We start from the raw sequence: 14024 nt of genomic DNA on the forward strand, positions 1-14024 counted from the left end.
GACCTCAGGGACCAAGACCCCGGGGGCTGAAACATGATCGCCACCTGTCCCACCCACACAGTCCTCTCCCAGAGTCTCTCTGCCAACACCTGATTTCGCCCACAGTCCCTCTGCCCTGAGTCAGGGGAGGCGCTGGTGGCCAGTGGACAGAGCAGAAGCTGCAGGCATGAAAGAAGAGGCAAGAGGGGCTTGGTGTGGGGGGTGCTGAGCGGCGCAGACATAAGAGGCGATGACGATAAGGACAGCCCCGGGGAATCGGTGGTGCCATCAGCCTCCGCAGCCTGCCCTCGCCCTGGGCCTCCCTGGCAGCAGTCAGCTCGCGCTGTGACCTTCTGGGCAGTGCATCTGGTCGCCTGCTGGAGCTGGAGCCCTGGAGGACGGGGCCAGAGCGGTCCCTCCTCCAGTGTTCGGCATCCAGCCTGGGGCCCGGCCCTAACAGATGCTCCATGGATGTTTGCAGCTGATGGATGCCAAGTAGAAAGGAACCCGATGTGTTTTGTGCCTCTGTCCTCACTGCAGCCGGGTTGCTGCTCCTCCCTTCCAGAAGTCGGAGCCTCGGAGCAGGTTAGGAGCACGGAGATGAAAGCGGCTGCACGGCCAGGTCCCTCCCTCCTGCCCTCCGGCGGGGAAGCTCCCCTCTGCCATTGGCCGAGCGCCAGGGCAGCAGTCGAGGGCCCCACTGCTGGAGCCCAGGGTCGGCTGGCTCACATGGCTGTTTTCTTTAGCCTGGAACTCCCAGCTGGCAGCCCTTCCAAAACCTCCTCCACCATCCCCACCGCTCCTGCCCCCGCCCCTGCCAGTTGTGCCACACGCTTTAGCCCACCCCACTCCTTTCCACCAAAGAGGGTGCTCCGTGGAGCCAGGGCATCGGCTGGGTGCTCAGAGCAGTGTGTTCTACGCTTTCCTCCACGTGGGGAGCGCGGAGAGCCTGCGTGGGAAAGCCTTGGGGCTCGGAGGAGCGAGGACAAAAGCAGAGCCCTCCAAGGTCAGGAACAAAGCTATTCTATCTGGGACACGCGCTTCCGAGGCTCCATCACCCAGGCCCACCTACCTTGTGACCACGGTGTTCTGGTCGATCCTGGCCTTGAGGTCTTCGTTCTGCTGCTGGAGAACTTGGATCTTCTCTTCCAGGATAATGTTCTTTTCTGCCTATAAAAGATGCAGTGTCAAGAGCTCTGCAGCCAGGCCCTGGGGGAGATGACAGACCAGTGCCCTTGGCTTCTGGGTTTTGGAGGATTATCTAAAACAGTGTTTTTCAAACTGCAGTTTGCAATGCATCAGCTATAAAACCAGGCTAGAGGGATGTGACCAGCATTGCTTTTTTAAACAAAAGAACAGAATAAAAAATACCAGAGTGCACTCTAAAAGTACTGTTTTATATATATATATATATATATATGTATATCTTTCTTATATATATGTAGGTATATAATATGTCTGTGTGTATATATTATGAATTATGGGGCTTCCCAGGCAGTGCTAGGGGTAAAGAACCTGCCTGCAATGTAGGAGACCCAGGTTCAATCCCTGGGTCTGGAAGATCTCCTGGAGAAGGAAATGGCAAGCCATTCCAGTATTCTTGCCTGGAGAAACCCATGGACAGAGGAGCCTGGTGGGCTACACAGTCCATGGGGTCGCAAATACTTGAACACAACTGAAGCAACTTAGCATGCATGCATTTCCTGGGAACAAAGATGAGGCGGGCGTGGGAGCCTTGCTGAAGAGCTGGCTAGAGCCCAGTCCTTCCACTCTGATGCCTCGGCCCGATGCACGGAGGGGTGGTGGTTTTCCTTAACCACCCTACGCGGGAGTTCTTCACAGTCTTTTCAAAAAAGAATTTCTCAGTTCATCTTAGAATGGAGCTCGACTTCAGCTAGGTCTCAGGCCATGGGGACACACGGACAGAGAGCGGGCATTAAGTCTCAAAGGAATAACCACCATGGAGGAGGATGTTATTTTCTGTTCGTGTGCAAAGCTGGGCTTGAGCTGCACGTTCCTGGCTGCCCAGAGCCTCAGGAGGGAAAGTGTCCACATTACTGATATTTTCATCCCTCCATTAATTCAGAATGTGGTGCTGTGCATACAGGTACTGCCAGAGGTGCCAGTGCAGGGCGGAGGACCCGATAGGGAGAACCAGGGGACCCACCAGCCAAACTGGACCCTGGGGGGTGCTCATGGCTCATCTCTGACAATGGCAGGGGCACGGAGACACTCACTATGAGAAGTGTATTCTACACAGGAATCCAATATAGGCACACACATAAATTGTGCATATGTAATTCACTATGCCTGTGTGTGCTAGGTTGCTTCAGTTGTGTCCAAACTCTTTGCGAACCTATGAACCACAGCCTGCCAGGCTCCTCTATCCATGGAATTCCCCAGGGAAGAATACCGGAGTGGGTTGCCATTTAATTCTCCAGGGGATCTTTCCCGATCCAGGGGATATTATGTGGGTGTCCTGTATTGCAGGCAGACTCTTTACCATCTGAGCCACCAAGGAAGCCCTCCTAGGAAATGGGAAGTGATTCAATCAATTCTCCCTGCCCCCACCCCTGCCTGGAAAGGTTTCTGGAATGAACTCTTGCATGCCCACAGAGTGCCTAGAGCAGGGCTAAAAATAGCCTGATAAACCCAGAGGCTGCTGGTTGACCAGATAAGGATGCAGACAGTCCAGCCTGGAGGAGGAGGGCTGCAGGGCTGAGAGGGGCAGGGCTCTGTCTACTTCAGCTGGCCCCACTGGCCTTCAAGCTAAGCTGCTGGAAGGTCCCAGGACGCCAGCATCACCCAGGATGCTGTAATGGGCACTCACAGCCCCATCTGCTCCCATCCTAACGGATAAGCATCTGTGCAGCTAGAGATGCCCAGAGAAGGATGGTGCTAGATCAGGAGAGCAGACATGATGACTGAATGCAACAGGTGGTCTGGGACCAGCTCCTGGTTTGGATAAACCAGCTGCCAGGACATTTCCGAGACATGCAGAGAACTTTAAAAGCTAAGAGGAGATGATCACTTACTGAGATGGTGAGTTGAAGATGTGCTAACTGAAAAGAAGCAGGATGCAAAATCTGTGTGTGTGTGTGTGTGTGTGCGTGCGCATGTGCCTGTGTGCGTGCATGCGTGTGTGTGTGTGTGCACGTGCTGTTTATTGGGGTGTGTACACTTGTATGGAGGAAAGCCTTCAGAAAGTGTTAACAGTGGTAGAAATATGGCATTTTAATTTCCTTATTTTTATCTTATAATTAACTATAATGCACATATTTTCCTTCTATAGTATCAAAAATTTAAAAATAATGATAAGAAAAAAAATGACTCTATATGAGTCCCTTGGGCCAACCTTCCCATCAAGATAGTATCTCTTTGGAGGCAGGCCTCCCTGCTGCTAACTTTGGACTACTATCTCAGTTGCAACACTTGTACCCACAGGGTCTGGCAGTGAACTCTGAGCACTCTATTCCCCGAAAGGCACGCCCTTTGCTAGTTCTCTGGGAACCAGAACCCGGTGGAAGCCGAGGCCTGGAGCTCTGGCTCATGGTTCCTGCCTGGGCTGGGCCACTAACTGGCTCTGGATGAGACAAGACCTTTTCCTAAGCCTCCATCTCTGCATCTGTAAAAGGAGACTCTTGACAATGGAATCCCACTCAATGGATTGCTGTCGGAATTACTGAACAGACACAAAGTGTCTGCACAGTGCCTGGTGCCCATCAGCGATGCCCCCCGGATGCAGGCTCACTGCACGTCCTCCCCTGGGAGGGGAGAAGTTAGCAGTTCACAGTGATGGATGGCGATGCAGACAGGGACTCAGATGCGCTCTAGACTTGTACAAACGAGGCCACGTCTGAGATTCCTGAACTCCTGGCTCCCAAAACAAGGCCTGGAGCCTCATCTGTGATCTTTTCTGCTCAGGTGCAAGCAATGGACAGGTAAGGGCCGGGTGTTCCCTCAAACACTGTTAATCCTTTCACCCACAAGGGCAGCGGGAATATCATGCCAGTTATGGGGGCCTCCCAGGGTTACAGGCAACTCACCAGCTTTTCCAGCTCAAGAATCTTCTTTTCCTGCTGATGTATCTGTTGATTCTTCATCTCCAACACCTGTTTCAGACTCTTCATGTCTTCTTCCAAGTGCTGATAAGGAGCCAAGGCAATCTGCAGGGGCAGAGAGTAAGGAGCTGTTTCCCAGGCACCCCGGCAAAGCCCAGCATTCACCAGTGTTGTGAACTCAGTGAAATCTAGTCTCTGTTAACAAGCTTAACAAGAGCAAAGGGGCAGGTGGGCGAGAATGCTCACAGTCCTCCCTGATAAAGATGCCCAGGAGTTTCCACTGGGAGTGAGACTAAAAATCCAGCTTCATGGGGAGCAGAAGAGGGGAGGCCATCAGTCCCTGAAATGTCAGATACTGGGGTGGCTGGATATTACCAGCCCAGCCCCCCAAGGGAACTTAGTGGGCAAAAACACTAAATTCAACATTGGCCTTTAACATTCGCCCAGGCTACTTGGTTCAACACACAGGCAAAGATTGGTACAGGTCCCTACCTGTGCCCATGGTCAGCCCCGCCCGCTCCACACCCTGCGTAGGAAATGAGCAAAGTAGTTTAAAAAGGCATTGTGGAAAAAGAACTGTTGGAGTAAGTCTGCCAGATGTGACAAATAAAATGACAGGATGTTCAATTAAGTCTGAATGTAACATAAACAACTTTTTTGTACTGTAGGAGACGTATTTAAAAAGCTCATTTATCTCACATTTCACTGGGTGTCATGGATTTCACCTGGCAACCCTACATAGAGGGAAGGAATTTTGCCAGGGTTTCTGGAAAAAGAAACCTTCAACCTTCAGCAATGCCTCCCTGTGGAGTTGGGGTTGGGAAGGAATGAGAGGTTGGGGTGGGGGTAAGGGTGAGGCAGAGGCATTTCCAGGTCCAGCTTGTCCCAGGGGCTCATAGACAGTGGCTGGGGAGCCCTGTGAAATGCAGCAAGAATAACACTCAGATGGAGAACCCACAGCTGTCCTGACTCAGGACAGGTGCCTATGGATGTATGTTTAAAATCCTGGCAGGCCCCGACCACTGTCGCTCTGGAGTCAGATCAGCACAGGGGCTCTGTCTTTGGGGTGATGCTGGGGGAGCACCAGGCTTGCAGGGTGCTAGGAGGCTGAGAGCTCATGGTACCTCCAGCTGCTCCTCCGTGTTTTTCCTCAGAGCCTCCTCGAAGCGCCGGGCTCGGTCCCGCAAAGACTGGCTCTGGAAGGTCAGCGTGTCCACTTGGTCCTGCAGGTAACGCATGAGACATCTAGCTCGATCCTCACAGACACAGCCCCTGGGAGGCACCCCCTGCCCGGGTTGCTCCTCACGGGGCAGTGAGGTCAGGGGGGCCCCACTGGGTCCCACAAAAAGGGCATCACATGCCAGGGGGAGAGGCCCCCAAGTGCCCACTGTCTCCCCACCTTGGTGCCTTGTCCAGAACGGACCACAAGACACTGACAGGTGAATGTTGCTGCCGCACAGAAAGTGTGGGGGGCGGGGGGTGCCCAAAGCAGGAGACCTGACTCTGAGACGGGAATGCCGTCTCGCTTCTGCCCCAACAAGAAGCCTGCAGCAAGGGGGGCATTTAGTAATTCAATAACCAACCTCACAGAGGCAAACCATCAGCAGAGAGGTGTCTAGTCTGGCCTCTAGCCGCAACCCCCGGCCCAGACTTCAAGAAGGACAATTAATCCATCTCAAAGAAGAACTCTCTGTATTTGTAAAGTTCAAGCCAGAAGCTGTCAAACTGACCCTGACTCCTTGCTCTGCCTGAGCCCCGAGCACACCCCACCCCCACCCCCGCCCCCGCCAACCCCACTAAACACGGTGACAACAGGTCCTGAAGGATTCTGCCTCCTATGTCATTACTATGGTACCATAATGATGATGATATACGTGACATTGCCTGGAACTATTATAAAGAAGTAGCTGTTGCCTAGTGCTCTATACACCTTACACGTGATGAAATGTATTTATTTTTAAGGCATGACCAGAAAAATTTTAAACATAAAATACCATCTCTGCCCATCTGGGCCACTACCCCTCTTCAGTGTGCATTGGGTACCTGCATTATGCATTAATTGGATCCCCTTGGAAGACACAGGGATGCCTGCTCACCAGACCAAAAAAAAAAAAAGTACATTTTCCAGGTGCCAGCAAGGTAACTCCTTAGGAGATAAGATTCCTTTCTCAATCCTTTAAGGTGTCATAGTGACCTGCTGCTCACCCTGTTGGACCATGTGCACTGACAATGTGTTACTTTGATGCTATGCTATGCTATGCTAAGTCACTTCAGTCGTGTCCGACTCTGTGCGACCCCAGAGACGGCCACCAGGCTCCGCCGTCCCTGGGATTCTCCAGGCAAGAACACTGGAGTGGGTTGCCATTTCCTTCTCCAATGCATGAAAGTGAAAAGTGAAAGTGAAGTCTCTCAGTCGTGTCTGACTCTTAGCGACCCCATGGACTGCAGCCTACCAGGCTCCTCCGTCCATGGGATTTTCCAGGCAAGAGTACTGGAGTGGGGTGCCATTGCCTTCTCCGACTTTGATGCTAGATCTTTTATTTCAAAAATTTATACAACTGTGCATTGACCTATAACAGGTGGGACAATCTCAGGGATTTTTGTCTTTGTTTAAATTAAAAAAAAATTTAGATACAATTTTGAAAGATTACTTTCCATTTTACAATTTTTAAAAAATATTGGCTATCCTCCCCATGTTGTACAATACATCCTTGAGACTGTCTTATACTCTGTCTCCCTGCCTCCATGTGGCCCCTCCCCACCACTGCTAACCACTAACTTGTTCTTTATACCTAAGACTCTGTTTCTTTTTTTTTGGTGATATTCACTAATTTGTTGTATTTTTTAGATTCCACATCTAAGTGATATCATACAGTATTTGTCCTCCTCTGCCTGACTTATTTCACTTTTAGCATAACACCCTTCAAGTTCATCCATGTTGCTGCAAATGGCAAAATTCATTCCTTTTCAGGGCTGAATAGTATTCCATTGTATATGACTGTATTCCACATGAAGATTGTCTCCTGGGTTCTCATCCTCAGGTTGGCTTGAATAAAATTATCCATTTCTTTCTTAGATTGACTATTGATTAGTTTTCTTCGTTGACACATATTTATTTCCCTTAAGCTGCTCATATCTTGAGGAAGGAACTGGTATTATCCCCATTTTACAGATGAGTAAACTAATGTTTACAGCTTATGTAACTGTCCATGATTTAAAATCTATTAAGAGGAGATACAGTGGGATTTAAGCCCCAAACTCAAATCTTTTAACTCAAACCTGTTTCTCTAGTAGCCATTAGCCCAAGAAAATTGGTTTAAGCAGCTGCACCCACCTGGTACCTGCAAGTCTCCAGCTCAAATGGGTTCTGCCGGTGAGTCACCACTAAAATGTGCACGGTTCATGACTGTGTGACGTGGCAAAGTGAAGACTCACTGATGAAACAAAACTCTGTCTTTTGCTTTTGGACTATTGTGGGGTTTTGATACATTACAGTACTGCTGTTACATTCCTGGTTTGTGTTCCCTAGGGTAATGTATCTGGGTGGTGTGGAATGGCTTCCCAAGTGGCGCTAGTGGTAAAGAACCCACCTGCTAATGCAGGAGATGTAAGAGACGCGGGTTAGATCCCCTGGAGGGGCACAAGGCAACCCACTCCAGTATTCTTGCCTGGAGAATCCCGTGGATAGAGGAGTCTGGCAGGCTACAGTTCATGGGGTCACAAAGAGTCAGACACAACTGAAATGACTTAGCACAGTGTGGAACGTAGGGGACACAAAGAAGGCAGTTTGGGGTAAACCTGCCAAGGATAAGCCACATGAGGGGTATGGGGGCATATGCAGGCCCACTGATGGATCGATGGATCGGGGGTGGGCATGCAGCAAGCAGCTGCATTTAAAATTTTTTGCAAAGTCCACTCAATAGTGTGACACTCCATAATCCTAGATTTTCTGCTTGGCAGGGCAGACACTGTGTAAGAAACACTGCCTGGGGAAAGTGAGCCATCCAAAAAGCAAAATTCCCGCCTTTCTGTTTGAGTTATGGTCTTCGCCTTCCAAACCTCCAAATGTGAGTGTCCCTAATATTTCAAAGGTAATCTTTCTAGGACTGGGACACCCACAGCTGCCAACGGAGGCAGGGCCACCAACCTCCCCCTGGCTTCTCCGACAGCCCTTCCCTAGGCCTGGGGACAGTCAACAGCTTTTCACAGAAGAAGTTGGCCAGGGGGTTGGGGGTGGGGGTGGGCATCTCTGGCAGGCTGGAGGGAGAGGCAGGCAAGTGATCTGAGAGGTCTGTCAGTCTCCCCTCAAGGCCAGGAGGAAGCCAGGTAGCAGCCCCGGCACCTGAGACCCATGCTTTGTGTAGGTTGGAAGTGGGATGCCCCAAAGCAAGAAGCTTTTGTCTCCAGGGTATTGAAGTTGCTTTAACAATGCCCAGAGCATCTGCTATGTCTTCTACCCTGAATGAATCTTCTTACCCCATTCCTCCTGCCTAGAATACTCTGCCCCCAATCCTCCCCCTCCCCTAAACATGGCTCTGACCATAGCACATGGGGAGCAGTCCGTGGCACCAATGGTATTATCCATTCTGTGCAAGGATGAGCTCTGAGCAGACAGAAAACTCCTTAAGGGCAGGGAGTTAGGTCTTATTTATCCCTCATATTCCACTGCTTAGTGCAGGATCCAGTACACAGCAGGTGCCACATAAATGCCTGCAGACAGGAAGAACTGTCAGGAAGAGATGTCTGCTGCCATTGCCTGAAAGTCAGAGTTAGGAAATACTAACCTGTAATGACAGCCGCAGCTTTTCAAAGTTTTCTTCCAATTCTTTCTTTTCGAGCTCGTGGGTCGATATCAGTTCTGCAGAGGAGACATCAAATTGTTAAGCTGATCTTTCTCTGGAAAAGGGGTCAAACAAGATTCTTTTGCCAGAGGAAGACTGGTGACAGAAGTGACTAGCGGACACCAGCATATAGCAGACTTAAGCCAAAAGAGATCTCTCCGTTAGTTTGAAATTGCATGTGATGTTGTTTAGGAGAGAGGGAGAGAGGATAGGAGGGAAAAAGAAGAAAGAGTGAGAGGAAGAGGAAAGAAAGGAAGGAGGGAAGCAAGCAGAGCCGCCTACACACACACTCCCTTTACATGCAGCTCGACCACCACCCTAGCCGAATCAGCTTCTCCATTCACAACACTCATTGATTTTCCAACTCTTCCCGATGGTAAAACCACTGAGTGATTAACGTTAAATCTCCACTTTCTTCCCTCCCAGGATCACTTTTCAGGTTGAAGGAGGGAGTCTTCCAAGGACAGCAGCGTGTGGCTTGCTGCAGAATGGACAGGTGAATGGGACCAGTGCGGTGCTTGCAAGGTCCCCTTGGTGGCTTCTGGACCACACTCTGGAAACCACAGATTGCTAGGGTTTGCTTGAGCAGAGAGTCAACGTTGAGACATTCAGGCAGAATGAAGGACTCACTGGATGGAATCCTCTTGGAGTGTTTGGAACAATTTTATTCTGTGAAAAGTGACATTCCAGTAGTAATTTGCAAGTTAGGCAGAAGAGATGTTATGTGAGAATTATTAAGCAAATGGATTCTATTTTTCTCCAGATGGGAATGGTCTTATTAGCTGGATGAAGCCCGTCTCATTCTAGCTACAGAAGCAATTTGTTTTCCAGTTATAACTGGAGGGAAGAAAGGTCTCATTAATCAGCCTGTATCATATGCTTTAGCACAGGAGAGTACTGGAGACTAATAATAATCTTCCTGGCTGGCATGAGCTGCAATTAGGAAAAATTCTGTGGTTCCCGTTGACCTAGGTCTTTTAACTAATGATCGTGAAGCTCTCTAAGAAATCCAGTTGTTACAGCTGAAGTTTACATTTGGAGGGAAAAAAAAAATTTATGATTAGTTCATTGCCATAAAACCATGTGGCCTTCTGGTCTATGTGCCTCTGTCTAAATGATTACTGTTAATAGCCACTGAGTGCATCAACCATAATAATGAATATTTTCGTTACCGTTACATATGCCTGCACTGTCTGCACATTATATATAATTCAAAGTCCCTGGATGTGGTGTCTAGGTGAGACTTCATTAATCAGAAAAATCTACCAGGTCTGTTTACATGAAATCCACAAACAAAAGGCAACGCTCAATGTAACATTTCCATTCCTGTCCCCTCTTCTGGGACCATTTTCCTACAGCACGGTGATGGGCTTTAGGCCATTTTCAGGAGATCCCAGTACCTCACCAGCAAATTAAAGTCAGCATCTATCCTGGAGACAGCATAACCATGGCAACTATCTATGTACCCACGATGTACATTATTCCGAGGTCATGGCACTCCGTCCCATACTTAACACGATGCTCTAAGTGATTCTCAGATTTTTCTACATATTAGAATCACCTGGGCAGCTTTTAAAAAAACCCTGATGTCTGGGCCTCATCCCCAGAGCAATCGAACTGGAATGTCTGTAATGGGATCTACACAACAGTACTTAAAAAAAACAAACAAACAAAAAAAAAAACAGGTGGTTCCAGTGTTCATCCAAGGATGGGAACTGGTACTCTAAGCATAAGATGTGCTCTCAGGACACAGGTAATACATTAAATTGGTTCTCAGGAAATTCCTCTCCTGCCCTCTCCTTGCCTCCAGCTTGGACTCTTCAATGCATCAAGAGTTCCCAGAGGTGGTGGGGCTAGAGCTTGAGGAGGCAACCACATGAACACTGACTGCTAACACAGTGTGGCTCATTATTGACAAAGAACACTTTAAAAATGATTTTAAAACTCTGATACTCTGGTTCTTAAAACGTATTAAGCTTCACCATCAGTCCTTCCAATGAATATTGAGGACTGATTTCCTTTAGGATGGACTAGTTGGATCTCCTTGCAGTCCAAGGGACTCTCAAGAGTCTTCTCCAACACCACAGTTCAAAAGCATCAATTCTTCAGTGCTCAGCTTTCTTTACAGTCCAACTCTCACATCCATACATGACCACAGGAAAAACCATAACCTTGCCTAGACGGACCTTTGTTGGCAAAGTAATGTCTCTGCTTTTTAATATGCTGTTTAGGTTGGTCATAACTTTTCTTCCAAGAAGCAAGCATCTTTAATTTTTTTTTAATTAATTAATTAATTTTAATTGGAGGCTAATTACTTTACAATATTGTAGTGTGTTTTGCCATACATTGACATGAATCAGCTAAGGGTGTACATGTGTTCCCCATCCTGACTCCCGCTCCCATTTGCCCACCTGATGTGAAGAACTGACTCATTCGAAAAGACCCTGATGCTGGGAAAGATTGAATGAGGGAGGAGAAGGGGACGACAGAGGATGAGATGGCTGGATGGCATCACTGACTCAATGGACATGAGTTTGAGTGAACTCCGGGAGCTGGTGATGGACAGGGAGGCCTGGCGTGCTACAGTCCATGCGGTCGCAGAGTTGGACATGACTGAGCAACTGAACTGATATATTAAGAGAATTTGTCCTTTGCTGTATAGATGCAGAAAATATTTTCTAATTGTAGTTTGCCTTTTGAAGTTGTTTATATTTTTATAACAATTTTTATTTAGTTGAATGTATCAGCCTTTTTATTACTATATTTTGGTTTTATATTGCTAACAGAGGCCTTTGCAACTACAAAAATTACACATTAAAAAATTCTGGCATTAAAAAATGTATTAATCTATTCTTACATTAATTATTTTCCATCTAATTTAGCAACCAGCTGACTGGAGAGAGAAAAAAAGGAGAGGGAAAATTGAAAAAAAAAATTACAGATAGTAATGTATATGCTTACTATCTGTAGTAATGTAAAACACTTTCTAACACCATAGACAAAAATAAACTCAAAATGGATTAAAGATCTAAACAAAAGACCAGAAACTATAAAACTCCTAGAGGAGAACATAGACAAAACACTCTCCGACATAAATCACAGCAGGATCCTCTATGACCCACCTCCCAGAATACTGGAAATAAAAGCAAAAATAAACAAATGGGACCTAATTAAAATTAAAAGCTTCTGCACAACAAAGGAAACTATAAGCAAGGTGAAAAGACAGCCTTCAGAATGGGAGAAAATAAAAGCAAATGAAGAAACGGACAAAAAATTAATCTCAAAAATAAACAAGAAACTCCTGCAGCTCAATTCCAGAAAAATAAATGACCCAATCAAAAAATGGGCCAAAGAACTAAACAGACATTTCTCCAAAGAAGACATACAGATGGCTAACAAACGCATGAAAAGATGCTCAACATCACTCATCAGAGAAATGCAAATCAAAACCACAATGAGGTACCATTTCACGCCAGTCAGAATGGCTACGATCCAAAAGTCTACAAGCAATAAATGCTGGAGAGGGTGTGGAGAAAAGGGAACCCTCTTACACTGTTGGTGGGAATGCAAACTAGTACAGCCACTATGGAGAACAGTGTGGAGATTCCTTAAAAAACTGGAAATAGAACTGCCTTATCACCCAGCAATCCCACTGCTGGGCATACACACTGAGGAAACCAGAAGGGAAAGAGACACATGTACCCCAATGTTCATCACAGCACTGTTTATAATAGCCAGGACATGGAAGCAACCTAGATGTCCATCAGCAGATGAATAGATAAGAAAGCTGTGGTACATATACACAATGGAGTATTACTCAGCCATTAAAAAGAATACATTTGAATCAGTTCTAATGAGGTGGATGAAACTGGAGCCTATTATACAGAGTGAAGTAAGCCAGAAAGAAAAACACCAATACAGTATACTAATGCATATATATGGAATTTAGAAAGATGGTAATGATAACCCTGTATGCAAGACAGCAAAAGAGACACAGATGTACAGAAGAGTCTTTTGGACTCTGTGGGAGAGGGCAAGGGTGGGATGATTTGGGAGAATGGCATTGAAAATGTATAATATCATAAATAAGACAAATCACCAGTCCAGGTTCGATGCAGGATACAGGAAGCTCGGGGCTGGTGCACTGGAATGACCCAGAGGGATGGTATGGGGAGAGAGGTGGGAGGGGGGTTCAGGATTGGGAACACGTGTCCCCCTGTGGCAGATTCATGTTGATGTATGGCAAAACCAATACAATATTGTAAAGTAATTAGCCTCCAATTAAAATAAATAAATTTATATTAAAAAATGCATTACTACAGATAGTAATGTTTTCATTCCAATTCCAAAGGCAATGCCAAAGAATGCTCAAACTACTGCACAACTGCACTCATCTCACACGCTAGTAAAGTTATGCTCAAAATTCTCCAAGCCAGGCTTCAGCAATACGTGAACCGTGAACTTCCAAATGTTCAAGCTGGTTTTAGAAAAGCCAGAGGAACCAGAGATTAAATTGCCAACATCCACTGGATCATTGAAAAAGCAAGAGAGTTCCAGAAAAACATCTATTTCTGCTTTATTGACTATGCCAAAGCCTTTGACTGTGTGGATCACAATAAACTGTGGAAAATTCTGAAAGAGAGGGGATAACCAGACCACCTGACCTGCCTCTTGAGAAATTTGTATGCAGGTCAGGAAGCAACAGTGAGAACTGGACATGGAACAACCGACTGGTTCCAAATAGGAAAAGGAGTACTTCAAGGCTGTATATTGTCACCCTGCTTATTTAACTTCTATGCAGAGTACATCATGAGAAAGGCTGGGCTGGAAGAAACACAAGCTGGAATCAAGATTGCCGGGAGAAATATCAATAACCTTAGATATGCAGATGATACCACCCTTATGGCAGAAAGTGAAAAGGAACTAAAAAGCCTCTTGATGAAAGTGAAAGAGGAGACTGAAAAAGTTGGCTTAAAGCTCAACATTCAGAAAACGAAGATCATGGCATCTGGTCCCATCACTTCATGGGAAATAGATGGGGAAACAGTGGAAACAGCGTTAAACTTTATTTTTTTGGGCTCCAAAATCACTACAGATGGTGACTGCAGCCATGAAATTAAAAGACGCTTACTCCTTGGAAGGA

General features: G+C 46.9%; 1 protein-coding gene across 3 annotated transcripts in view; it reads right to left on the reverse strand.

The window, feature by feature from the left end:
* MTUS2 (microtubule associated scaffold protein 2) overlaps positions 1-14024 on the reverse strand; it is a 388026-nt gene that overhangs the window by 3028 nt on the left and 370974 nt on the right. For all 3 annotated transcript variants that reach the window (XM_027557497.1, XM_027557498.1, XM_027557499.1), the window contains 4 exons: positions 8825-8898; positions 5165-5263; positions 4026-4145; positions 1052-1149 (listed from right to left, as the gene is read on the reverse strand). In XM_027557497.1, the coding sequence (XP_027413298.1) occupies positions 1052-1149; positions 4026-4145; positions 5165-5263; positions 8825-8898 (391 nt within the window). The remainder of the gene's footprint in view (positions 1-1051; positions 1150-4025; positions 4146-5164; positions 5264-8824; positions 8899-14024) is intronic.

This window comes from Bos indicus x Bos taurus, chromosome 12, assembly GCF_003369695.1.
Source record: "Bos indicus x Bos taurus breed Angus x Brahman F1 hybrid chromosome 12, Bos_hybrid_MaternalHap_v2.0, whole genome shotgun sequence".
Taxonomy (NCBI): domain Eukaryota; kingdom Metazoa; phylum Chordata; class Mammalia; order Artiodactyla; family Bovidae; genus Bos; species Bos indicus x Bos taurus.